This window comes from Lepisosteus oculatus, chromosome 4 (assembly GCF_040954835.1).
Source record: "Lepisosteus oculatus isolate fLepOcu1 chromosome 4, fLepOcu1.hap2, whole genome shotgun sequence".
Classification (NCBI taxonomy): domain Eukaryota; kingdom Metazoa; phylum Chordata; class Actinopteri; order Semionotiformes; family Lepisosteidae; genus Lepisosteus; species Lepisosteus oculatus.
The window spans coordinates 53,377,014-53,404,459 of record NC_090699.1 but is presented as its reverse complement, the minus strand read 5'-3'; the positions used below and the strand labels follow the sequence as shown (position 1 = coordinate 53,404,459).

The 27,446-nt window shown below is 35.6% G+C and overlaps 2 protein-coding genes across 5 annotated transcripts; both read left to right on the top strand.

Annotated features, from left to right (window-relative positions):
• Positions 1-389: 389 nt before the first annotated feature.
• gpr61l (G protein-coupled receptor 61-like) lies at positions 390-14,608 on the top strand. Of its 4 annotated transcripts, XM_015347385.2 has the most exons (3): positions 437-1,315; positions 8,503-8,538; positions 8,625-11,137. In XM_015347385.2, exon 3 carries the CDS (start codon positions 8,751-8,753, stop codon positions 10,038-10,040), a length of 1,290 nt encoding a protein of 429 aa, XP_015202871.2. In that variant the 5' UTR covers positions 437-1,315; positions 8,503-8,538; positions 8,625-8,750; the 3' UTR covers positions 10,041-11,137. The 4 variants fall into 4 exon arrangements, 3 of the variants coding, with proteins under 3 accessions (XP_015202871.2, XP_015202872.2, XP_006630739.2); XR_011189478.1 differs by lacking the exons at positions 8,503-8,538; positions 8,625-11,137 and adding an exon at positions 14,351-14,608 and having other exon boundaries at positions 390-1,315; XM_015347386.2 differs by lacking the exon at positions 8,503-8,538 and having other exon boundaries at positions 437-1,287.
• A 4,198-nt stretch (positions 14,609-18,806) lies between these two features.
• Positions 18,807-26,348, top strand: cav4a (caveolin 4a). The gene is made up of 3 exons (XM_006630698.3): positions 18,807-23,793; positions 24,472-24,659; positions 25,206-26,348. The coding sequence occupies exons 1-3, from the start codon at positions 23,647-23,649 to the stop codon at positions 25,354-25,356; spliced, it is 486 nt and encodes a 161-aa protein (XP_006630761.1). The 5' UTR covers positions 18,807-23,646; the 3' UTR covers positions 25,357-26,348.
• The last annotated feature ends 1,098 nt before the right edge of the window (positions 26,349-27,446 follow it).

The window sequence follows — 27,446 nt, the reverse complement described above, 5'->3', positions numbered from 1 at the left end:
GCATTGGCTGTTTTCAGACACCAATAATGACTTTCAGTCTTAAATGAGACACAGAAGGCAGCACTGGATAAACTGGATAAATGTACAGTATATATTCTTTATTTTTTTCTCTTTTTAAATGTTTTGAATATGACTAATCATTAAAGGTCATTTCTATTATATTGTCTATAAGGAATAAAAATCTAAATGAATCAATACTGCAAAAGATGAAAATTGTGTTCTCAATTGAACATGATGTGATAAAAAGGCTCAGTACTTTTATCCTGAAATTATATTTTATTCACAAAAGAAATCTCCTTCACTAAAAGCTGTCCCAAAAAAAAAAGCAAAGCTTCTGATAGTTACAGTGTGTCTGAGGGATGTGCTTTAGGACCCAGAGGAACCCTGATTCTGAGGCACAGAGAGTGTGTGTACTTAAAAAAAGAAAGGCAGGCACGCACAGTGTGTGACAGTCACTGCCATACACAGCACTGGACAGAGAGAGAGAGCATCATCAGATATCATCCATTCCAAATCAATCTGCTTCTGAAAAACAATAAGCAGACGCACTACGAGCCACCAGCAGCACTGCTCTGATCTTGTCCAGCTCAGACTTATGGAAAAACAAGGCTGCATTTAACACAGAATTGAGAATCTGGTTTCAACACAGTCACATCATCCACTAAGAGGACCTCAGCGAAACGGAGTCGGCTCTCTTCTTTTTTTAGAAGAAATTCAAGGAGACTATGTGGCATTATTGAATGACTAGAAATAAGGGAAAAGTGCAATGCTACAGTTTTTGAGTGACATGTTTTTTTCTATATATGAGCTAGAGATGTGACGAACATAAAGACTGAATTTAATTGGCTTTTTTCTACCTCAAACACCTTTTACAGAAGAGAGAAAAGAAAAAAAAGGACAATAAAGAACATTTTATTGACAAATCTCCATTTAGGAAGATTTATTCCAAATTCACCTGCTCTGTCTTGATTGAACTTTTTAAAGCTGTACCGAAGTAAGACCGACCCAAACCCAATATTTTAAATATTGTGGGACTGATTTCCGGTCAGAATGTTTTGCCTCCTTACCCATATCTTGTTTGATTTCTCCTCTTGTCTTCAAATAATTAATTACAATTAATTACAAGAAAAATGAATTATAAGAAAAATGTTTTCCACTAAAGAGGCACCAAAGACCCTTTTGAACTTTCCTGAAGAGGACATGTGAGAGGAGGAAAAAACTCCTTATACTACAAAAGAAAATACAGGCACATTAGAGACGTTCATAATGACAACCTAACACCTGAAGGTCAGTGTCCATCACCATTGAATTTGAGGTGAGACATTTACTTTTTATCATTGTACATTTATCTTAAATATTACAGTTTTACTTAATTGTTGAATGTAGGAAGTCTTTTGGTTTGTGACCTCAACAAAATGCTAAATAGGTTGATTGCCAGGAGTTGCATGTACAGTATAACAGGAGTCAATGGTACTGTATGTACAGTAATGCAACTTAAAGACATCTTATAGACATTTGTAGTCCTCTGAGCAATGATGAACAAAACATATTTTAGTATGCTCCTCATCCCAAAGATTTTTAAAAGGAAATTAGCCAAAGTGACCAAAATATAAACATAATTGTCTCATCGGATTTAAGATAAAGGTTCTAAAACAGTAAGGGTGAAGCTGTGTAAGTGCTGTCAATATGAGACTAATAACCAAACAAACATGTTTAAGTATTAAAAATACAATTCAAGTTCTTAATTTTTGACCTCTAGTAATTTGCATTTACTAAATTTGTCTAATAATTTAACTAAAAACGTTATTTAATCATTTCTCTCAACCAGAAATGTACTTACCTTGGTAGCAACGTACAGTAATTCTAAGTTTTATGTAGAATTTATGTGTGCACATGTGCAGGGAGTGCCTTCTACAACAAAATTTGTTCTTGACTTTCTGCTTATTATTAAAAAAGTATTTTAATAACCCTTAATAAAATATTATTAAGAAGACTACCTTTGCTTGAAACCTTGATCATATAAATTTAAGAAATTAATCATTTTTGTTGTTTTTTTAGTAACTGAAGAAATTGTCTATACAACACCATACTATGCACACAGGAATGCCCAAATTCCAAAACCATCTTCATCTAAAACAATCAGTATTTAAAAAAATCAAGTTTAACCAATTATCTGCAGATTTTCTTTGAAGACCAAATTATATTATAAAGTTAATAAAAATAAATTTACAGCTATTCCTTATTGATAATATTTGTTCATGTTTGAACCAGTTTTTGTCATCCTCTGGGAATAACAAGGTACTGTATATGTAGAACAGAGGTCACACATTCACCAAATAGTGTTCACAAAACACAACAGACAACACAAGTGTTTCCCGCTTGGATGAGTCAGGTAAGGGAGCAAGGACAACTAAAGTTAGAACTGAGCATTTGTTTTTAGTATCACACGTGACTTTTCTTGATCTTAAATGCGATCGATTCACAGAAGGTGAACAACCGTTAGGCTGAAAACAATATTATTGTCAAGGTGTGTGATCACTGGGCTAGTACACATAGTACACTCAGGGGATACAAAAAACAACAAAAATAAAATGAAAGGAACATGATTTATTTATTAAACCTAGGAAGCCTTTGCAATTAAATTCTTGTTTCGTTGCCAATAGTTTGTGATCTCTGTGCCAACACTGGCATTTGAGGAAATACAGACAGTTTAAGATCTTGAATTTTTCATTGCACACATTCATTGCTTATTCTGTAAACGTCTCCTGCACATACAGTATTGGTCGCAGAGTGCAGCAGTAGTTAGTTTTGTTTCCTAGCAGAGCTGGGGCTCTTAATTTTAATTCACAGGCTGCTGTCGGCATTGAATTTTTATCCTTTATCTGTGTGTGCGTCTATGTGTGCTCCTTGTGATGGACTAGTGTCCCATCCAGTTTGTATCGTGCCTTGTGCCCGTTGCTGGCTGGAATAGGCTCAGTCCTCCCTGCAACCCTCTTCCCAATCCTCGTCCTGGTGACCCTCACATCTGCTGGTCTTTATTCCATCCCACCTTAATTAGAGAACTGAAGCCTTACTTGATCTAAGAAGTTGCTTCTATTGGATATTTGCATTTTGTTTCTAGTCTCAAGGGTGGGATTTTATTTCACTTCCAAAATGCAACAATTAAAACTCTAACATGTTTTGACTTGGGAACAAACAGTTCAAAATAATCTTCTCATTAGGTCAATGAAGGGTTTGATTGTGTAACTGAGGACTCGGCTGTAATAAAAACCAACAGTTGAGTGGTCACCAGGACCAGAATGGAAACCATTGCTATATAAGATAAATGGTCAGAAGATGGATGGGTGGACATACAGTTTTTTACAGAATGTTGGAGAATATGCCTAACAGTGGGTCAGTCCATGTCAAATGGCTGTGAAAACTGTAATGTCATATAATATCATGTTACTAGATGTTCGTAGAAGTCTGTGGAGATATGGGACCACTCACCTAGCACATTTAGTGTTGGTATTTTTTGTCTTCTAAGAGCTGCCTGGAAACCTTAGAGGCTATTTGAATTTGCCTTTAGCAATGCACCAGTGTGTCAATAAACATACTGTAACTCCTGTAATGTTACTTACTGTACAGTACATCAACCTTCTTTCTCCCAAAGAGACAAAGGGCCCTAGTTTGCTGGCTCTGCCATCAGGGGTCATGGGACAGGCCACACCTTGGGTCTTACATAAATCATTTACTGGGAAAGGTCATGCCCTACACACCATGTCCACATGTGAGTTACCCATGCAACAGCAGAATAGCAGAACTGTTAATGTAAAAAGAAAAACTGGTTAACAAATACAGACTGTAAAGTCAGACTGTTCTAATAGAACTGGAAGCTTTAGATCTGGTCTGCCCTGTAGAACATATTCACATCTCCTCTAGCAAGAACATAGTAATATTCACACCTTTACACAGTGACCTTGAGAAAACCGGAAGAGAAAATAATACACAAAAGCTTATCTGGGGTTTTTAAGGACACAGGTACAGTGTAGAATGATTGCTGTTGTGACACCTTAGGAATTGGGAATTGATTTTTATGTTTAAAAAAAAAATCAAAGTAATGAACTCTTATTCAGAAAACAAGGTAAATTAACAGAACCCCTAACATAAATTTTGATTAACTCAAAAAGTGTAGAGGTACTACTGTATATATTTAGCCTTATCTCATTTATTAATGAAATACTCAGTTTACATAATTACATAATTTCTCTTGATTTACCTTTATTAATAATCATTTTTATTTAAATTTTGAATTAAGTAGGCAATTTGTAGCATATAAATAACAGATGATTTTGGTCCAGATTGTTGAATCATGTTTGGCCTTAATCATGGCTTATTCGTCCAGTGTGTCAGAACAGTGAAACCTTACAAAATCTGTCTTTCCTTTCAGCCAAGCATATATGACACTTAAAATAACATTTTAAGATTGAAGCTTGCTTGCCTTTTTAATACTGAATTTTCTATAACATTGATATTTGCTGTTTGTTTTCCTTTAGTTATTATTTTGACACCATATACTGTACAGTCATTCTGTAATTCCATACTTTCTTGTAAACTACCATACCCTTATCAGATAATACAACTATCAGATAGTTGTGTCATAATAATTACACTATTAAAATAAAATAATGAAATAGTCAGCTCAAAATAATAAAAACTCAAACTCTTTCCATTTGCCAATCCTGCAATGTTTTATGGAAACGTTATCGAAAAAGCAAACCAGAGAACAACTTTGGATTCAATATCATTACATAGTGAAATATTAATAAGTAAATATTCAATTGCCTTTGTGTGTTGCTTTACATTTTGAAAACCTGTGATAACACTAAAAAAAAGCACAGTTGCTTTCATTGCCTTCCGATCACTGTTAATCTATTAGTGATTTAAATTGGCCTTAAATTTGTCAAATGTCTTCAAAATATCTATACTTCTGGCAACACATTCAAACCGAAAATGATGTTATAAAAATTAAAACAACCTTACATAATATTGAAGGATACTTCTGCTTACAGCAGCCACATGCCCTCTGCAGTTCTTATTAGCAAACACAGCAAAGGCAGTTCAAAATGTCAGCAGAAACAATGTCAGAGGAATACTGCTCAAAATGAAAACAGCAATCCAAAAACACCCTACAGAAAAAGATGGCTAAAAAACAAAAATGAAGGCGATTTTATTTCAAAATACTATACCTCCTAGAGGAGGTATGGGTTCGTCAATATGAGTTTTCATCTGTTTCTTAAACAAGCATAAGCTGGTAGGGGTTGATTGGGATAGGGTTAGAAGAATAAGGTTCAGTTCTGCTTGTACAAATTTGTGTGTAGGTGTCCATGCACAGAGAGCTAGCTGTTGTTATACAAGGCAAGTTGAACAATCCACGAACCACTCATGAGGGGATCTGCTGTATTTATGATGAAACAGAGGTGAGTTCACTGTCCAATGTACAGTATTACTAAAGCGAGTAATTTCTTTTCTCTTTTGGATTACTACAAAAGTAATAAATGTAGTTTTTTTTTGTATTACTACAAAAGATAACTTTCCAAAGTCAAAATGGTGGCGTTCCTAATTCCAAGCACTTCAGAGTTTAGCCATCACGATTCCTAGTTCCACTGTCAAGATGAACAGCTGCGTATTAGCATGCCTTGTGTCCTGATTTACATGAGCATTTCATAGTGAAAATTGCTTAAGATTGCCAGTGATAGCCAATAGGACTTTCAATACACAGGGAACAGGGAATCATAAAAATGAGCTGGAAATTGAAATGATAGGCTATCAACTTTCATATAGCCAGGTCATTCAAAGTATCCAGCATTCTTAATGCTTCTTATAATTAATGCACTATTTTACACGATTTCACACTTTTTACACAGTCAAATGAAGATTCAGTGTCAGTAATCACTGAAGGTCTGATTGAGAGAAGTGGTCTTCCCACAAATTTGCTTTTGATGAAAGGCATTCAGTGCAGGGTGAAACAAGGATTATAAAAAAGAATCAGCGATACATACTTATTGCAGCTGATTGCTGAGAGACAAGTAAAATAAAGAAAAAGACAGGTTGGAAATGATCCTTCATCAAACAAAAGGATGCAAGAATTATGCTCATTTTAAAAGGTGTAATGAAAGATAATAATCAAGGAGCTGAGTAAAACATACTGAAAATACACAGTTGTGAGGCACTAATATTAAGCTATGGAAACCTACATTATATTGCTTGTCAATACAGGTCAGCTTATCTTTTATGATCTGTACAGTGACTAGAGGCATGTCAAGGTGTTGGTTGCTATGTTGAGAACATTCTTCTCATATCAAAATATTAGGCGCCACAATGTGACAGAAAATATTGGCATTATTCAGCCTTAAATCCTAAAATGTGAAGATGTTATATCACAAAGATAAGTTATTTGTGGTATGCTTGCTAGAATTTTTTAAGTTTACCCTGTGTAGCAGTGTAACCTTGTTCTTGGCAATAAAAAAAGAGAAAAAATATGCAGTACCACGGCCAAACGAGATCTTTAATAAGGATGTTGAACATCCTTATTAACAGTAATAATAATAATAAAAAACAGTAACATACATTTTGTATTAGAATCTTTCTCGGAGCGTTTGGCACATGTACGTATTTGCCTTTCCTTGATGGCACTGTGGAACTGTGCCTAAAGTGGCATGGTGCACAAGTTAATCTTTTGGTGTTCCAACTGACAGGATTTGGGCTGAGTTGTTCCAGACAGGATATGTTTTTGTGTAAAAGTGGAGCGTGTTGTATTTGCAAATTTAATACTTTGCTTTACATTGCAGCAGTTAAAAGTAAAGCATTTTAGAAGGGTGACAATAATAATAGTTCACCTCTGGCCTTTTTTGTATATTTCATCACTGGTCTTTTGCCTTAATCCATGTTGCATTTTTGTCTTGTGGAGATCCATGTAAATAAACAATTAAGGACAGCACTAGCATTCATTAGAATGCATTGCAGCTATTGGGGGCATTTTAAACCTTTTTTAATGAAAGAAAGAGTTAAGCTACATCTAATGTAGATTATGGCTTTGGGGCCATTAACAAATCCAACAGGACAATAAAGCTTTTATTTGCAAAACACACTAAAATCCTACGTTTGAATTTTTTTAAATATGATTCCTGAATATCACGTGCAAATATATTTTTGCTACATACAATCCCTGAAAAATTATCCTGTAAGATATTTGAAGATTTTATGAGAATTAATTAACCATAGTACAGATTCACAAATCCTATACACCAGCAAATAGCACAGCTTAAGAATTGTGGTCAGATGTATCTCATAGTTTTGATAGATTTATTATCCATTGAAAACATTGTAAAAAATGTTAGCGTGCTGTGCATTGCCTTACCTGGGCAGCCAAAAACCCATTTAACCCTTCAGCACTGTGGGTCTAAGATTACTGTATGTTGCTGTCTTTTTTCCAAATGTTTCCAGAGGTTTTTCCTTCTTCCTGTAGAACACATTGATATATATATTTTGTATTTCCCATTCTCACTTGTTTTTAATAGCCTGAAAACCAATAGGGAATGCAATACTCACCTGCATAATACACCTCCTCTGAAAGATGACATAGGCCTTGCTTCGCAGCACATTAGCATCTATTTTTCACCTATATTGCCGTCCATCCAAACTGTGGCTTCTTAATGTAGTACAGAGCTATATAACTAGGAAAGAAAAGAAAAGGGCATGCTGTCATCACAAGTAATAAATGTATTAAGTCCAAACTGAGACTTTGATGGACCTTTTATTACACAGGAAAGCTGCTCTCTTACATACATTAGTAGGAGCTAAACCATAGGTTTATCTACTGAAAGGGTCTGTTGTTATTGAAAACCAATATCAACATCAAAATCTATACTACAGCTACTTGACAGCTGATGGTAAGCTTATAAACTAGGCTGTTCTTATGCATCTTATGTTCTTGTAATGGAAATTTCATCTGGCAAGGAAAGAGCTGGCTGAAAAGACCAGTGATCCTTGGTCACAAGGGCATGCTAATTAAGCTGTACATCAGCAATCCCCTGCTTGCTTTCATTTTACTTGTATTAAGTCATAATCATGGTTGTTATAAATCATGATTGTTCATGTAGATACAGTAAATACAGCAGCACGTTACATGGTTTTACTTTTCTACTAGTCTTAGACGAAAAAAAATCATTAATATATGGTGTCATTTCTAATTTAGTTTCATCCAGTTACGTCCAGTTACAGATTAAACTACATCATCAAGGATAACAGATGAAATAAGATTTTTCTACTTTTTTTCCATATAGAAAATAATCTTGCTGGACCAAAAGAAAAATAAATAGCTCCAGAACATTAAATAGGTTACTTTTTTGAATTATTCCGTGTTCCAATTAATGGCTAGAGACAAATGCACTTTAAAAAATGCTGAATATACTGTATAGTATGCACGACCTGAAATTGTGACTTTCTGGTTTAATCTCTTAGGAGCTCTTGCAAACTCTTACAATTGCAGAATCTTTGGTAAGTGGGATTCTTCCTTCTTCTTTTTGTGCTGTTACAAAAAAAAAATCTTAGAAATGTTAAAATATCCTTTTTTTATTTTGCAGGACACAGATTTTATATCAAGATATTTTCTAAAAAAGGTCACGCCAAGTGGAACTAGTTCAGAAGGAAACAGAAACCCTAGAATGGGGCAGTTAAGTATGCTTCTTGAAAAGCTCTCTTTATGAACTATGGAGGTCTTAGGTCAAATGTTGAACCCGATGACAAATAACACAGCAACAAATGACTCTTCTAGTCACGTGAAGCCTATTTCTACACCTGCAAGCACAGATCTAGGAGTTTTTCCCAACGTACAAACCAATTTCAAAAACCTGCTTGGGATTTTCTTTATGGTGTCACTGAACATTGTTGCGCTACTGGCCAATACAGCTGTAATAGTGGTGATCATCAAAGCCCCACATTTGAGGAAGTTTGGATTTGTCTGTCATCTGTGCATTGTGGACCTTCTCTCTGCTGTATTCTTAATGCCCCTGGGCATTGTCTCCAGCTCCCCCTTTTTTGATATGGTTGTGTTCAGTGTGTTGGAATGCCAGGTTTATATTTTCCTTAATATCTGCCTTATTTGTGCCTCAATATTTACCATAACAGCCATTAGCATTGAAAGGTATTATTACATAGTACATCCCATGAGGTATGAGGTCAAAATGACCCTCAGCCTAGCTATAGCAGTGATGATTTTCATCTGGGTTAAGTCGATTTTATTAGCATTCATTCCCTTGCTGGGGTGGTCCATGGACAGTACTCAGACCTCAACAAATGCTGCCCATTGCTCTTTATACTGGAACCACAGCAGCTACAAAAAGATCTTTGTCATTATCTTCAGCATCCTCTGCTTTTTCCTCCCTGCCATTGTCATCTTCACTGTGTATTGTAATGTCTACAAAGTGGCCAGGATTGCCGCTCTGCAACATGGACCCATTCCCACGTGGGCCACTAGTCCGAAAAGACGCTCCGACTCGATCAACAGCCAGACAACAATCATCACCACCAGAAACCTCCCCCAAAGGCTTTCCCCTGAGAGAATCTTTGGAGGGAGCAAAGCAGCGTTTACTCTGATTATCATCGTGGGCCAGTTTCTTCTCTGCTGGCTGCCTTACTTTTCATTTCACCTGCAATTATCAGGCAACAAAGCACTCAAAAGCCCAGGAGACATGGAGATTGTGGTCACTTGGCTCGCCTATTCCTCTTTCGCCATCAACCCCTTCTTCTACGGACTTCTGAACCGGCAGATCAGAGAGGAGCTGTGCAAGCTCAGAAGGTGTTACATGACGAGGCCCACAGAAGTTGGCGTGTCTAGCCACGATGGCTCCCTTCAGGAGAACTTCCTTCAGTTTTTACAAAGGACCAGCTGCACAGTGGAAACCCGCTCCAGTTACATCAATTCCAGCCCCAGAAACACTCTAGACCAGACTATACAAGGATTCCGTATTCCTGGACAAATTCCCGAAGAGTTCAGCTGAGCAAAGAAAGGCCTTTTCATGCTGCCATTTTGTTGAAAATTTTTATTTATTTTTTAATAGTTTCAAATGGTTTAAAATGTGGCTTTGCCTCAGGGTTGTTGAACTCATCCTTATCCTAGAAAGTTTATTTCAACCATAGAATAACTTTTGAAACCAAATCTTACACCAGCTCACCTGGTTCTATTCAAAGTGATTTATTCTGAGAAGGTATGTTGGAGGCACATTTTCCATTTCAAAATAATAAGAATAAAGATGATCAGAAAAAGAAAGGTAGAATCAACTGTTTAACTCTACAATAAAATAGACTTTGTCATGAGTATGTATCAGGAGGAAAGTGTTAAAATCATAAAAAGGTCTTTTCTGCACAGCTAATTACTGCAAGGATTGTGTGGGAAGGTGTAATATATATTTTTTTTATTTGTTATGTACTGCTCTGCTGTTATAAAGCTGAGCAAATAACGCAAAAGACCATGCCGCAATCTGCTTCTCTGAATGAGAAATTTTTCAAGCATGCACTTTGCAGTAGTTGAGCTTTTTGAAGGGGATATTGTGTTTGAAGAGCTCTGTTGTAAAGGTTGGTGGAGAATCCACAATTCATTACATCTTGTCTGTATTCTCTAACAGTGAAACAAAAGTGAACACAACTTGTTAAAGCACAAAGCAAAGCACAAACATAGGTTAGTGTCTTTCTTTGGGCAACTTTCTCAGATTTTTCTCAAAACCTTTGCTGTTGAAAATAGCTGTTTTGCTTTTAATCAAATGCCTTTTCCCTAATTGTCTGTAAAGGAGCATTTTTTTGTGCATATACTGTTTTGAAGCAATGTAGAATACAACAGCAAAACACAATGTGCTGCTTTCAGCATTTGCACTTTTTCCTCTAATTATATGTCATTGTATTACTTCACTTTGGTTTTTAGATCCAAAGATATTGATTTTTTTTCTGTGCTTTAAAATATATCACTTAGAAGGAAACATTTCTTAATATAAAGCAAAAAATGTTTTGAATTTTGCTACTTGCTCTTAGTAGTTTGTACAGGGCCTATTTGTATGTGCATATGGCTTCTTATTTGTAAAAATAAAAAGATTATTGGAAAACATCAATGGGCTTCTTATTTCAAATTTACAGTAAGTGGACATTATTCCTTCAATGAAACAGTGGTTTCTATGTATCCAAGTTTAGGCGATGCTCACACTTTATGAACTTGGTTTAAGCTTCCAACTGCAATTACATACAGTGTATTTAGTAAGGAAATGGAGGCACAATGTTTTACCTCTCTAAGTCTTTATGATCAAGTTTAATGTGTTATAGTACTTTAAAAGATAATTCAAAGAGATACAGTACATTAAAATGTAACAAATAAATAATGGAACCGATATAATTTGTCATGTATCTAATGCCTCTCAATTTAATGTGTTTTTCCTTCATTGCCATAAAACGCAAACAGACCTAAATTACAGACATTGGTGATTTGATATTGGAAGCTGGGGATTACCCCAACGAGATATAATACAGATTTAAAAGTCTTTCAAGGTTTTAGACATTTGGGGAATACAAAAAATTAAAAATATAAATACCATGACCTTTGCTTTAGAACTGAATCTAGTGTTGAAGCAGTCTCATTTTAATAAATAATCTAAAGGAGTTCTAATACACCCCCTCCAAGCCATCTGTCTCAGTTGCCATGGGAATGCAATGAGACAGGAAGCTGATAACTTTCCTGTTGCTCACATAGCAACAAGGTGCTTTTAAGCAGGATCTTTAACTGCAGAGACAAAACAAGAAAAAAAAGTGAGTGGGTTGCTTTTGACATGCCTTAATAATGCATAGCTGATAGCCCCTGGCTGCCCAAAGATCTATAGCCTCCAATCAGTGCAACCGAATAATAGGAGGACCATCTCCAAACCAAGGAGATGAATATTTATTGTGACATAGTAAAAGACCTTGGAATGAAATTACTGTATAATTAAAATAACAACAAACAAAGATAGCATAGTATGTTTATGGACTTTATTATCTGCATGCTACAGTGATGCTAAGAGGAGCTAGAGGAAAGCATCCTTTGTAAATAGTGATAAGCTCTCAGATAGCACATTATCTACAATATTCTACTGTATTATGAAGTAAAATAAGTAAAAGCGGTTATATTGACACCATATACTGTAGCATTTCACGCTGCCAGACAGAAAATACCCAAATATGTCTGTTTTATTCAGACAGTTCAGTATTGAAAATTAAATGAAAAGCAATGTTCATCTTGTTCAGTGTTCTTTGATTTGAGCAAATTCTAGTACTTTACATTTTTTCTGTTGTCTTGTTTGGGTAGTATATCCTTTATGTATAGCTTTAACAGTATAGCAGGATGATAGTATAGTTTCATCATGGGTAGGAGCAGAACCCACAGATAAACTTGTAATTTCCTATCTTTTGGAAAAGAAAGCACGCTGAACATTCAATGTTTTATTCATTGTAATTATTTAGGCTGTTTTCAGTTAAGTTTATCTACTTTGTTCAGAGAAATGCCACTGTTAGTTGTCATAAGATGGAATGAAGCAGTTTAAGTAGGAATGGATTACTTGTAGTAGGGCAGTGTTGATGCATCAGCAGTATTCAGTGACTTGCATTTGTCAAGATAATTTGGCAGTGAAATTTTAACTTTGCAGTTTTTTAAAAAAGCATTTGTCATGCTGTAAATATATAATTTAGCTTTGTGAATGTATATATTCAAATTTTAACATTTAAATGTTGAATTACCTTTTGAGGTGATTTATTTCAGATGTGTCATCAATACTTTGCTGTGATATTTTGATATATTGTAACTGTCATTATGATTTTTATTGCTTAATTTTGATAGAATGACTTTTTACACAAATTCCCTTATTAGAGGTGCATTATACAGGGACAACTTAAATATGTACAGTAGTTTTATCAGTGCAGGAAAAGCACACAATTATTTAATTTTGAGTACTACTTAGTCATGTTCAAATCATAAAGGCTTCATGGATTGGAAATGCATATATATTTTAGCTCCATGTCTTTATGTCTATCATGCATTGCATGAAGACATACAGTACATAGCCTATAATACACACATCCAAGTGTTGAATTCATTTAGGAACACATGGGACCCATTAAAGAGACTTTCTCCATTACTACTTATTTCACTATAGATGGAGTATATTATGGAGAATAGGTTAAAATGAACCAACCACCCCTTTTAATTAGGGCATGTGAACATTTGCACAGCTGTTTCATTTTTTGGGTCAAGAGGAGTATTTAGTGCCCATTGAGTGATTACGGTTTCAGAACTGAGAAATAGGAGGGTGGATTCATGAATATTGTACACCTAAATCTGAAGACTGCTCAATCTATTTAAAGGTACACTTATTTGAAAATATGTAAAAATGTATGCTGAATAAGTCGGCTATATTGTTTCATTCACACTGTCATAGTGAGATGCACATTCTTTTGTCTGTCCATTAATTTGGTGTCATGGCAGCCTGAACTACTGTACTTCTCTCTCACATGCACACACTGTTGAAGCTTCTGATTTTTTGTTGAAATCTAAAGATTACAATACTTAGGTATGAAATTAAGCTCAATCATTTTACGTGATTTTGGATTAAGGGTTGTTTCCTTCTACTGATGTTGTAAGTCAATTGCTGGATTTTTCAGCATAAACAGTTCAAAACAAAAAACAAAAACAAAACAAAATGCATTGGATTCAGTTAAGCTTTTTTTCTAAGCTGTTTTACAAAGACCACAAACTTTCATCTATTAACATTAATACCAACAAAAGCTAAAAATATCTGTTTTGTCTGAGGTCTCACTACTTTCAGAGCGTTAGGTTTTTTTAGATGGAATGTTTGAGAAGTTAGAACTAAAGCATATTCAAATATCAGGATAACATGGTCTAAGCTTGTGTTTTTATATACTGAACGTATATACAGTATACTGTACATAAACAGAATGAGGCAAACTATCCTCAACTTGGCTGAAGTTCAGTCAGGTGAGCTTGTCTCATGTGAGACATACTGTAGTTATTGTAAAAGGTTTTAGGAATGTTAGAGCTGAAGGAAGCTGTAAATGTGAAATTAAAATAACCTGCAATACTATCAGTCAATGTAAATACAGGTAAAACAGCTACAACATTGAAAACTACAGCAGTTCTCCAATGGTTGAAGTGCATTGTGTCCAGACAGGGAAAATCTGGATAAGAACACCAGGTATTGATTTTTATTAATACAGTTGCCTAGAAATGCCAACCCCATTTAATCTAGTGCCATTCTTCTATCTAATTTAATTAACACAGCTCCTGGAAGAAGACTTTCTGTGGACCAGAGATGTGCCAGATGAATAGGCACTGTTTCAAAGGCAAGTGCTCATGTTTTAAGATAATCAGAATCTGCCTCTTCCACCTCTTCGATGGTTAATTAATGTACATTTACAGCTCACATAATGAAGCCTTAATCAAAGTGAAGATCCAGTTTATCAAACCCCTTTGTTGCTAAGGAAACATGCTTTGAAAACCACACCGCAACATGTGAGACTTTTGCGCTTCAAGCATCTGAAAAATTCATTACTTAGGTTACTGTACGTTTTAAAGAAAGACACCGATGTAAACTTGAATTTGGATGTGCTAAAGGGTTTATTGGATAATGCACATAGGGTGTTCTTTTTATTTATCACTTCATTGCTGTATAACCCTGGGAACACTGCAGGGGATGCAAACAGGAATTTCAAACTGCTCAAAGCAAAATGCATGCAAACAGTGCAGCTATATATCAAATCAGTCATGTCAGAGCAATTTTTGCAGTTTGAAAATTTGGGCACACAGAGATTTAAAAGCACTCTCTCCAATTTGGAACCCACAGTGGATAATAAACACACTTTCACAGCTATTGTCCCAACTCATGAGGAACCTATCATAACAATCCATTTCCAAGCCAATAATCCATTTCACAGGAGCCTATCCTTGTAAGAAAAGAGGGCAAGGTGGGAAACAACCTGGATGGTATGCCGGTCTGTTGCAGGGCCCACACAGACAAACGTGTACACTCTCACATCAGGGCCAAAGTTCCCAGAAGCCACTTAACCAACCAGCGAGTCTTTGGACTGTGGGAAGAAACCAGAGCGTCCGGAGGAAAGTCATACAAGCTCAGGGAGAACATACAGTACAAACGCCACACAGATAGCACCCCAGTTACAGAATTGAAACCAGGGTCCTAGCACTGCGAAATGGCAACGCCTACCACTTCACCACAGCACTACTCCTTTCATAACCAACTACCATTTTTCACCTGGAACATGCTGTATCTGAAGGCAATATGGTGTGGTGAAGAGCATAGTTCCAGGCTTCTGGGTTCAATTACAACTTATCTGTAGATAAGGTTTACCAGCTACTCTTATTGCCTCACAGGGGCACCCTGGCTGGCTCTCAGGCTTGGTCGCTCTAGGAACGTTTTGTACCCAACCTCAGTCAGCTAATAACATACCCAGATTTCGTCTAGAAAGACTATAGGGCTTAACCAGGGGGTCTAAATGAGTCCAGGCCTCTTGGTTGAGAGTCCTGTGGCCCATTTCTTCTTTTCTGTAGACAGATTGTGTTATTCACAATATGTGGTTGTTACTGTGTTACCTTGTTTTGGCACATAAGCTCTGTTTACATTATTGTAGTTGTTTCTTTGCCTCTTCATTTATTAACAGTCTCTGAGATAATCCCCCAACCCTTGTACTTTGTTTAAGTGGGAGCCGAAATAGTGTTTTCTTTAACATCTGTATAAGTTACATGAACTTTAAGGTTAAAGTCTAATTTTGTGTGATAAAGAAACCAGTGTCCTTTATACAGTAGGTGTCTAGTAATAATAATCCAGTCCAAACAACAATTTGAGAAGAATGTTTTAAGATTTAGCAATATATTTAATTCTATTCAAAATCAGTTATTTCTCACATACCTGTTTCGAAATCTGATGGCTTTCTATTGCATTGACATTTTATCTAGAGAACTTAAAAGGTCAGGTGTAGCAGGTACACCATTAATTGCCTCTTCATTATAATCATTCAATTGTAGGGGACCAGAAGACATCAGATGAAACAAATATTTATCTGTAATAGATCATTAAGGAAGGAGTAGACATAGGACATTACTGTAAATGTATAATAGAACAAAATTCCAAATGGAAATTATCATTAAAAAGTAAGTATAAGTTACACATGGCTTTATCACGATGAGTAGCAGTTCGAGCTGCAGCTCACAGTTTGACTCCAGTCTGAAAAATCCTCTGTGTGGTTTTTGCCTGTTGCCTATGGCTGTGTTTTTTATAGGTACTCTGGTTTTCTCACACGTTCCAAAAACATGTTGACTAGGTGAACTGGCAACTGGCAACTCTAAATTGCTCCTGTATGATGGTATGTCCTTTAATGGACTGGTATACTAACAAGGATGTGTTCTGCCTTGAGCCTATTGTCTGCTGATTTAGGAGCTGGTCAAACATGTTCCTGTATTGGACTGGGTTATTCTTGAAAATGGATAGAAAAATTGATTTTACATGACATTACAAACACAAAAGGCAGACACAGCAGGATATTTCAGCTTTTCTAAAGCAAAATCACTATACAATTCCAAATGTTGCCTTGTTTCTATTGATATATAGCGTTCTGTTACTATATTTATAGGAAAATCCATCTATTTATAAACACTAATGATGTTTAGACTTCACATTAGGAATCCTCATGTAGCCCAGTAGCAGGGGTTAAGTGGCTTCTGAAGCACATCTATGGTTAAAACTGAGAGACAGCAGGAGCAGCTTTGACTGAATTGTAAAAACTAAAAGAGACCCAGACTAATGAAAGACACAAGAAAGGAAGCTTTATCTTTGGCTTCAAACGATGAATTAAATAAATCCGTTTGTCTGTGAAAAGAGGCTATGCTTAACTGAAGTCATGTGATGTGATTATAGATTCATATTACAAGTGTCACATTATGATCAAAACATTGTGTGATATAAATAGAGTTTAAATGTGGTCAGGAATGTTGTGATGAAGATTAAAGGGCACTGATTAAACAAGGAGAAAGGCCTATTTGTCTGCATATCCTTATAAATGAATGCACTTGGACTGCAAATGGCAAACAGAGATTGTAAGATACCATTATATGCAGATGTGCTACCTTAACAAAACCAGACTTGCAGAAGATCTTAAGTAAACGCCATTAGAAGATTTTGGAGAACACCACAATTTTTACAATAAAATTTTAAAAAAAGGCTATTAGGTGCTTTAATTCAGCATTCAACATGTGCTTTTTACCTTTTTTTCGTTATATGATAATCTAGATTTTCAACCTGTAGCAATTGATTAATGCTTTCCAGGAATGGGAGTAGCAAATCTGTTCTTAAAAAAGGTTACATAGTTTTTCTTACATCTTTTGAGCAAGTACTAAATACTGCATAAGGGGGTTGAAATACCCCATAAGTTTTCTTATTGCACCTCCCATCTAAAAACACTTTGTCTATTATGTGTATGTGTCCATGCTCCCACAAAGAGCACTATCACCTTCAAAAGCAATTCTTACTCATTCCATCACTGATGCTAAAATGTCATTTTCTGCTTATCGGGAAATTTTAAAGTGTTTGACTGCTAATTTTGCTGGCTGACAGATTCTGAAACACGGAGTAATATTTTAGCAAATATATATGATTAATTCCATCAACAATGCAGATGAGAAGCAAGTTACAATTCCGTGTAGACTGCATATTATTCTTGAAATCTTGGATTAAATCTGGATCAAAACTGTTTGACATTTTGTAGAACATTGCAAGAGGTTTCTACATAAACTGGAAACTAGAAAATACACTATTTTTGAGGCAAGCATACTGCATACATTAAAAGGTAAGGTTAGCTGATTTTGGATTAGTTGTGGGGAGGGACAAGTTGGGCACACACCCTCATATCTGACATCTCAGAAGGAAAACATGGATACAAATAAACTAAGATTCTGTGTGGACAAATGATTTTGTTTTCAGTTTATTGTTAATATAAAATATTTTGTTGTTACTGCGATTTCATTAATGTAATGTATGCTAACGCTTTTATAGCTATATTAGCTGCCTCATTGTGCTGCACAGAATTATAGTATATTGTTAAAAAGGACACTTATCCATCTTAGAAACCAAGCAGAATTCACAGCCATCATAACAAGCAAATATGTATATACAGAAGAGGAAATGTGAAAGTGTGGGATAGTCCAAAAATTCTGAAATAGTATTAAGATCTAACATTATGAAGCTGAGGGGTTTGTACAGAATCAGGTCTTGTGCTTGCTGTAGTGCTTAGTGCAGGATAACAGAATCCTGCTGGGAAGACACATGACACCAGTAAGAGATGCTGTGCACTGCTGTTGCAATCAATTTAGACTTTGTTATTAATTTAGCTTCTGAGTTTCCTAACCACTTAAATGCCAGCTTAATATGAATCATTTAACCAGTATGTTCAAGCAGTACAAGATCTTTTTGTACACTTGTCTCTATCCAGACACAAGTTTCTTATGAAGTATTGAATCACTCATATGTTCCACAGTGGGAAAAGATTGAAAATGCAGATGTTTTTTTGTCACATCCCTCCTCCCGATGCATGTACTGTAACTCTCATTATTCTGTCTTCCAGGGGGGATCCTGTTCTACAATAATTAGATTCTCATCACGCTGATTAGCACAGGCCAGCAGGCACTGGTAATGACCTGTTTCTGCAAGGTTAGAGTGAGCTATCTCCTTACAGTGTGGTCAGGATTGAGGACTGTGTTTGGTGGGAGGTTCTGGTGAAGGGGAGGTTAATATAAAGGCCTATGGACTCCTTTACACTACAGTTGCATGCTAATAAACGGTTTGTATATTATCATTATACTAAGAAAGCAGTTGTGCTTGATGGCTATTCATGATTAACAGAAAATTAAAATTCAGGAGTCAAGCTTTTACTGAGTAATCGTTTGAGGAAATAAAGCAAGTCAATGTCAGGTGGATCAAGACAGGTGCAGGTGTGTCCAATGATTTCCAATGATTTCAGTGCCAATGTTATTTCACTTTCCTGCTCAGAAGCAGCCTGCCATCTGCCATTGCAATGCATTAATTAACATGCCAATGTCAACGTTTGTGGGTAAGAACAATGTACAGTATGTCATGAAAACTAGATTTTACCACTATTTTCCAGCAGGAAACCGGCAGGGTTTAGTCTGAATGCTGCGTTCTTCTTTCCTGGAAAAAATAACATCTTTGGTTCAGAAATGAGTTGCGCATTGAGTCTAATGCTGCTGCTTTCTGTGTGATAATACAGATGTTCTATTTAGATTTTAGATTTTGCTGAGTGTCATTTTATGTTATTCCAATAGATTCTTTCCAGGGAACTATCCCTCACTTTCTAGCTCCCCTCTTTCAATTGCTACTTATTGCGTAAATTAAAAATAAATGTTCTTTATTTTTCCATTGTGGGAAACTGCCTACTCCAGGGTAAATTATGTAGGTGGACAGTTCATCCAGAATGGAAAACTAGGCACTTTGTTTCCAATCAAGTGACTTACTGTTTGTGTTATGCTACAGATGGAGCCAAAAAGGCAGGAATATGGACTTGTATGTAATTGGACTTAGATTTAAGATAAGAACAGAGAGGTTATGAATTAATAGCATGGCTTGCACATTTACTTGGTCAGGATTTGCTAGCCCCAGGAAACTGATCTATCCACATTACCCAGACACAAGCTTAAGTACTGGCCTGACTGTTCTGAAAGCAGGCCCTCATGTTCATTACAAGGCAACACTTTGACACTTGTCAGAGCCAGCTTTCATATATTTTTTTAATTCAGTTATCCTGTTAAAAATAAAAGACACAACAAATTACATTGCATACATTAAATTTTTAAAGGAAGTTAAAATCAATTGGGAGGACATGAACTAGAAAGAGGAGAAAGCCGTAACATTCCACCCACTCTCTTTTGGAAATATCTGGTGAATGAATGTAGAATGTATTTAAAGTGTGAGGGGGCTCTTGGGTCATTTAGCTTAGTATCTTAATACTGTATGTGTGCTTCTGTTTAGATAGTGACATTAATTCCTGTGACCTTTTATAACTTGGCATTGGAACTACGTTTCCATGCAATATACAGTAGAAAATAGTTTTTCTCTTAATCCTGAGCAAAGATCAAGTGAGGAATTTGTATAATATTGCAGGTTTCAATTTTGAATTATGATCTTGGAGTAGAGGGGTAGTTAAATTGAAATGTGAAGACATTTTAGTACAGTATATTTCTATGCTGATTGAAAGTTCAATGCTCTCTTTAGATACAGGTAGCCAGGAAAGATTGCATCTCAAAAATTTTGAAGTAAAGAGGACATTTTGCATATCGTACTTACATTTTGAGAGACCTGATATTTCAAACACTTGAAAAATGAATGCCAATAGCAAAAATAGCATTATTCCTGCAAAATGTCATGGAAACCCAGGTGTATTCTGGATTCATAGAGTACAAGACAGGACTGCACCCTGGATGAGACATTACAGTCCATTTTGGGAAATAAGTAGACAAGTCTTACTAGTCCTTACCAGCATGACTTTGGAAGGTGGGAGAAAACCAGAGACCATGAAACAGATAGGAAATTGCAAATTCCACACATAAGGGGCCACAGACCAGAAGTGAATCCTGAACCTGATACATGTGAAGCTAACTGCCACACCACCCTGCTCCCCAAGTCGAAGCATGTTAATGAAAATTGTGATATGAAGACCAGAAGAGAGCACAATGATTATTAACATTGATAAAGGGAAACTAATGAAATCGGGATGGATGCAGATTGAATTTACACTGCTGAAAGTATAAAGAACAAACAGAAATAAGTGACATCTAGGTTGGAATTTCAGATGTTCACATTTACTTTTTACAAAGCATACAGACCTTTAGAAACCTAATTTCTTTTCAGCCTGTTGATCAAAAATAAATTGCCATGGAAACCCTATTTTTAGAAATTAACATTGATTGATTGTGTTATGTGGCTATTAAGTGAGAATTCTCTCATTACTTTTAAACGTAATTAGTCCAATATATGTGATCTAATGTATTGACATGCAAACCTTTAAATTGTTCTGCTGTGGTGATGTGTCAGGTGTAACATTCATCTTTAATCAAAAACATTTCCCACTAATGCATTTTGATAGTTAGTGAACAGGCTTTGTTGATAAAGAATTTCCGAGGGACCCTGAGCTGTGCTGTGTATGTCCCCTGCAACCCATGTCAACACTGAATGAACTTTCATCTAGTTTCTAGGTTTTCTGTAAATAAATAAAGAGAAACTGAATTGCTGTTTAAATTGATTAGGCTGTTACATGAAAGCGATAAAATGTTTTGTCTTTATATGTATACTTTCCCTATTGATTCATTGTTGAAAGACTTAGCACTTTCACAGTATGTGATTTCAATATTGATTGGCTATATTCCTCTCAGTAAACAGGTTTCATCTGGAATCCCAGCATTATAAAATATACAGCACCTACAGTAAAATACGACAGTCTCTCATCCAAGGACATCAATTTTATGTTAATATCCATCTAGCTAAGTGGGTTTTATGCTACCTCGTTTCAGGTTACCCAGGAGTTATTTTCTGAACGGATTATTTTCCCTAGCACATTTAAAAGGCACATTTTGCAGACTTTCAAGGCTGCCTTGAGCTATTAATAGCTTGTGGAGGCTGATCCGTTAATGGGTCCAAAGGTTGGGGAAAACAGATTTTTCTGAAAAGCACGTTGTGAAATCATTGGTAAGAGAGTTTGTCATCCTGAAAACAGCAGTAATGAACTGGCTTTCCACCTTGAGCAGCTTCAACAAAACAAAGGCCAGTGTTGAGCAAAACCAAGATTGCAAAAGCACGAGATTGGCTATTGCTAAAAAAAGAGCTCTGCGTATTTGAATGGTCCATCTCAAATTTCACTTTTATTTGCAAGTGCCAGAAAGGCTACAGGTGGACCAAAATATGTTTTACCATACATTTTTCCCCTCATGTCTGTACCTTTAAGTCTATGCCATTCAAAGGAGGATCAGGCAAAATATTTATCCATGTAGCATCCAGTGCTGTGTTTAAATCAGATTTAATTAAGCACTTGGGTTGTATTTCATTTGTGCATAAAAAGCTGAATTATAATAAAACAAGAAAATTAAAGGCTGTGAGAACCTACACAATGACCAGCAGAGGACACTGTAAACCTATGTACAGTATGTGTTAAACATGTATATATTATAGGATTAACTACCAACATCTCAATGCGCAAAATTCTAAAAGAAGATATAAAAGACTACTATATCAGCTGTATACTGGAAGGTAAGGAAGTAGGAGAACTCGAAGTGTCTTTGAAACAATCAGTTTGAGTTTAAAGCTTGTTTTTTTTAATGAATTAATTACAGCCTATGAGAAGCTGCTGTAGGAATGGAATTACTTAAAAGATGCAGTAACAAAGCTGCTATCCATGGTGCTGAAATATTAACTCAACGCCCATTCCTAACTCCTGCAAATGAAACCAAATAATTTAATTAACACTATCATTGAAAAGAAAATAGTTTCTCCATTGAAATGGTCAAGCAACAAGAAGTCATTTGACTTTGAACCTCTCAGTCGTAGTTACCAAAGCTTAATTTTTCAATAGCATTTTTCTCACCAGCATGAAGTTCTACTTTGACTGTCAATGAGTGTTTCTCCATGTACAGTAGATACATAATTTTTAATTGTTTCTGATGCCATCTGTAACCTTCAATATAATTCCAGGTGCTTTGCTACTGCAAATGTAAGGAGAAGGATTTGAGGTATATAAGAAAATGGTCTGTACATTATGAGTAAATGCATGATGCAAGGTTGCTAATGGTTCGACTAACTGCAAATTCTATCACCAATGTTGTACGTATAGAAATTGACTATAGTATTGACAAATCCTGTTAAGAATACTTTGTTTATATAGACCCATGAAATGTATGACCTGTATTTTGATACAACAGGTTTCACATTAGTCTGAATAATTTTGTTATCAGCATAGCAGGTAATGTACTGTACATTTACATAGTAAAATTTAGATTTAATGACATTGGCTTTGTGGACAGTAATGGATTAAGCAGTTTTATATTTAGAAAGTAAGATCCATTTTCCTGTAAATGTTGTGGTTTCTATTATAAAAGTTATTTTACTGGAAGGACAAAGTTTCAATTTGTTGTCATTCTGAAATTGTACAAAGGATCGCTGCTTTGTTTCTGAAACCTCCCTCACATTTATGCAACTCATTAACACGTTATTCTTTTCATTAGCACCTCAGCACACTACCCCATATTTAAATAGTGGAATGTATCACATTAGTACAAATAACCTGTTTATTGAGCTGCCAGTCAGTGTAACAATGTGAAAACTGCGCTTGTTAATGGCAGTTTGGAGATTCCTTCAAGGAGAAAGTCAGTGTCTTAATATATCCCTCAGACAACATTAACATCAAGCAGTTTCACACAACGAGGGCTTTTGGAGTGTCCACTTTGGAGGTTTACACAGCTAGATCCTAGTCTCTTGGCTTTTTTTCTGTTCTGTACAACTTTCCGTGATGATCAAAGTGGATCATACTGCAGAAACCAAGAGTGCTCTCGATGTGGTAGAGCAGCAAGCAGAGAATAATGTCCACTCAGCCCAACAAGACACAATTCCTGTGGTGGAGAGTCGAGACCCAAGAGGTGTAAATGCATACCTTAAGGTAACTGTAAATGAAAGTGACTAAAACAAATTGTTTGATGCTTAATTGGAGCTTAGTAGGAAAACATGTCTGAAGAAATGTTTTTAAGATTGTGGGTGAATGTTTGAAAGTTTGTTCTAAGCAGAAATGTCTATGGAGAAAAGCTTACTTTTTTAATGCTTTTCAGGAAACTGTTTAGCATTTTTGGTTTCCATATTGAATGCAGAAACTATTATACGGACAAGTGAAATTTAAATATTGGAATATAAGGTACAAAATGTTTAAAATTAAGTGCGCATACAGATTAAGGCAACTACAAGTCACAGAACTTATATATTCCCTAATGTGATCCAGTTTTTAAAAATGCAAGAAAAAAAACATTTAGAAGAAAGTATTTCATGGTCTCCTGCTCCTTTTGCTTGCTGTTACTGACCTCTAGAGGACATTTTTTGTTTTTTACTTTTTCATGTTTTTTAAAAAATTGTTTGACTTCTCAAAATGATCAACTTATCTGCTTTTCAGCTATAAGCTGAAATATTTGAAACAACAATTTATAAATGGTCTTTTTCTTGTACCAGGATCCTTCTTTTTATTTTTCTTCGGTCAATGAAGAATCCTTGAACTTCAGGACAAAAAGATAGTGTATTTTTAAAAAAAACAGTCTAATGACTAATGTAACAATTGTTTTTCCTATCTTAGGTTTCCTTCGAAGATGTGATTGCAGAACCAGACACAGTACATAGTTTTGACAAAGTATGGATTTGGAGCCATGCCCTGTTCGAAGTTTCAAGGCTTTGGTTTTACAGGATAATAACACTTGTCCTTGCTATCCCTGTGTCTTTAATCAGTGGAATACTTTTTGCTATATTAAGCTGCCTTCACATTTGGTACGTAGGGCTTGACATACCTCTTATTACTATGTACTGTACTAAATCATCTGCCCTCAATTTTTTAATGACAGTTTAATATAGTATTCGCATTTCACATGTCTCTAATAATTTTCTTGGCAGTCATTCAGAAATGCAAAAAAAGGGAGCGATTTAGAAGCAGACCATAATTCATGCTGTTGATTTTCAATTTCTTTAAAGCTGAATATCAACAGACAAATTGCAATCTAGCAGTTAAGTATGTGAAATACAGTATATTGAATAATACAGTATTAATATTAGTTAATTGTTACTTAGACTTCACTACGCCTTTATATAACTTGCCATTTTCTGATTTGTTTCAGAATGCGTTTTAAAATCTGTATTCTTAAAGTTCAACAAACCTATATGATATAATTGATATTATAACTGTATGAAGAGGGAAGAATGTGTGATGTACTGTATTTAACCTCCCAGTTTAGGAATACACAAAAAATGCATATTGTAAAGCTTTTAATTGCTCTTATAGTTATTTCGACAATTACGTTTTCCGCATTTTCATTCCAGGTGCGTCATGCCTTGTGTCCAAATCCTGCTGATCAACATGAGGTCCATACAGACCATCTGGGGATCAGTCCTGGACATTGCCATCTCCCCTTTCTTTAGGAGTATAGGGAGGTGTTTCAGTGCAATCGGTGTGCGTTTGGCTCATGACTGAAACGTCACGTTGGGTCAAACATCTAAGCTGGCATCATAAAGTATGGTAAAGAAAGGAATGGATGACCATGTAACTTGTCTTAATACACCACATTCCAGAAGTAAGTGGTCAAAATTGATGGGTATAGACCAGGAAGCACTGCAAAGTTCTACCCTTGTTGCATTTGGTACAAAAGCTGTTGTTTCAAGCAGCGTGAAAAGCAAACAAATTTAGCTACAGAAATGAAGTATGAAATATAGAAATCATATGAAAGAGTAAGGCTAGCTGATGACCCATAAAACTATCGGGAAATAAAATCTGTTGTTTTAAAGGGTTGTGCTGCTAACGACAGCAATAAAACAAAAATGTGAATTTAATGTGAAGACAGCCATGCTTCATTTGTCAAATTTGTCAAAATGGCACAAGATCAAAGGAGCACCCTTTCCTTGTAAAAATGCCAATGTTAATATTTACTCCAGACCTACAAAAAAACAATCATAAAATATACTTTCTCAAACCTTATGTATACACTTTTGGGACAATGGAGTACATTTTAGGCTTTCTGTTAATGACAGAATTTGTTAGATTGTTGTAGAATTCCTAGCAGATTTATTAGTACCAATAAGTAACAATTCATAGATGTTATTGTTTAGTCTTTACTCATACTGTATATACAAGGCTGCATTTTTGCGGCCTGTCTGATTTATCTTTTTGTTCTTTTGGGCTAAATTGTAATGTACTTTTTAATGATGCCTCCATTAATCGGAATGATTTTTAACATTATTCAGCCTAGTTTATTGATTATGATGAGGAATTATGCTGTGTTTGAAATGTATACCCTGAAGGAGTATGTTTGCATTCCTTATGAAAATGTATGAACAACCAAAGCCTGGAAACTTGCGAGGAATGACCTTCTCTGTGTAAAACAAAAGAACTACCAAAGTTTGTACTAACACAATTATAAAAAGGACCAGTACTATGATGCTATTGTGCTGAATTTATTAAATTGTTCATTTAAAAAAATGAAAACTCTGTTGTGGTAATATTTATGACTGCAACACATCAATTTTCAGTAAGCTTAGTATCCATCGGGATTGCGCTGAACTGAAGCCTAATCCAGCAGGCACAAGGCAGTAGGCAAAGTTACACTGTGGAAGGGACATCACTTAATCACAGGACACACACACAAGAGGTCCTTTACAGATGCCAATTAACCTATAGAGAATGGGTCTGGACTGTGGGAGGAAACCAAAGTACCCAGAGAAAACCCAGACAAACTTGAGGATGGACCATATTTGGGGGGAAGTGTCAGCTCCATGTCACACTACCACTTATTGATGCAGCATAAATGCATTGAAAAAAAAAACATGGATTATGGGTAATAGACAGTTCTTGTTTATACAGGTCTTAAAGATGCAGAATACAGCATGCTCAGATGAGACATTAAAAAGAGGTTTATTTTCTGCATTTAACTTGATTCATTGATAGCTCCTTTTACCATATAGGAGATATTTTATGTGTGACAGCACCTTAAATACTTATACAGTGCACCAACTATATATATTCCTTCCTGTATTACTTGGTTGAAATTTGAGACCAATTATTACACCATGTGCTTCAATCAATTAAGGTTAAAAACAACTTTATATCAAATGGGATCATTTCTCTTTTGCAAAGCATCATAGGAGATCATTAGAACTTATGAAAGATTATTTAAGGGGCATTCGTTTTGCTCCTTGGTTGCTTGTTTGGTAACTCAGCAGCTAAGGAAATCTAAAATATTATCCGGCTATTTCAGAAAACTGGGCCTAGAGTTTAAGGCTCAACAATCTGGCTTCAAAGCCATTTCCAGATATCTAAAACTTTTTATGTAAGGAAGAAATTACTTTTATCTGTCCTGAATGGTTTCACCCCATCATCCTTGTTTCACTACTGTGTGCAAAATAGTCCCTTGAGTTGATCCCATCTTTATCCCTTAGGTTTTTATACTGTACACTTGTATCGAATCTTCAAAACTGAAGAGATGTGGCCCCCTTGTTTGTCTTGTTGAGAAGGTAAATTAACTTACATTGACACCCAGATCAGTCACTAGTAATATGAAGACATGAACA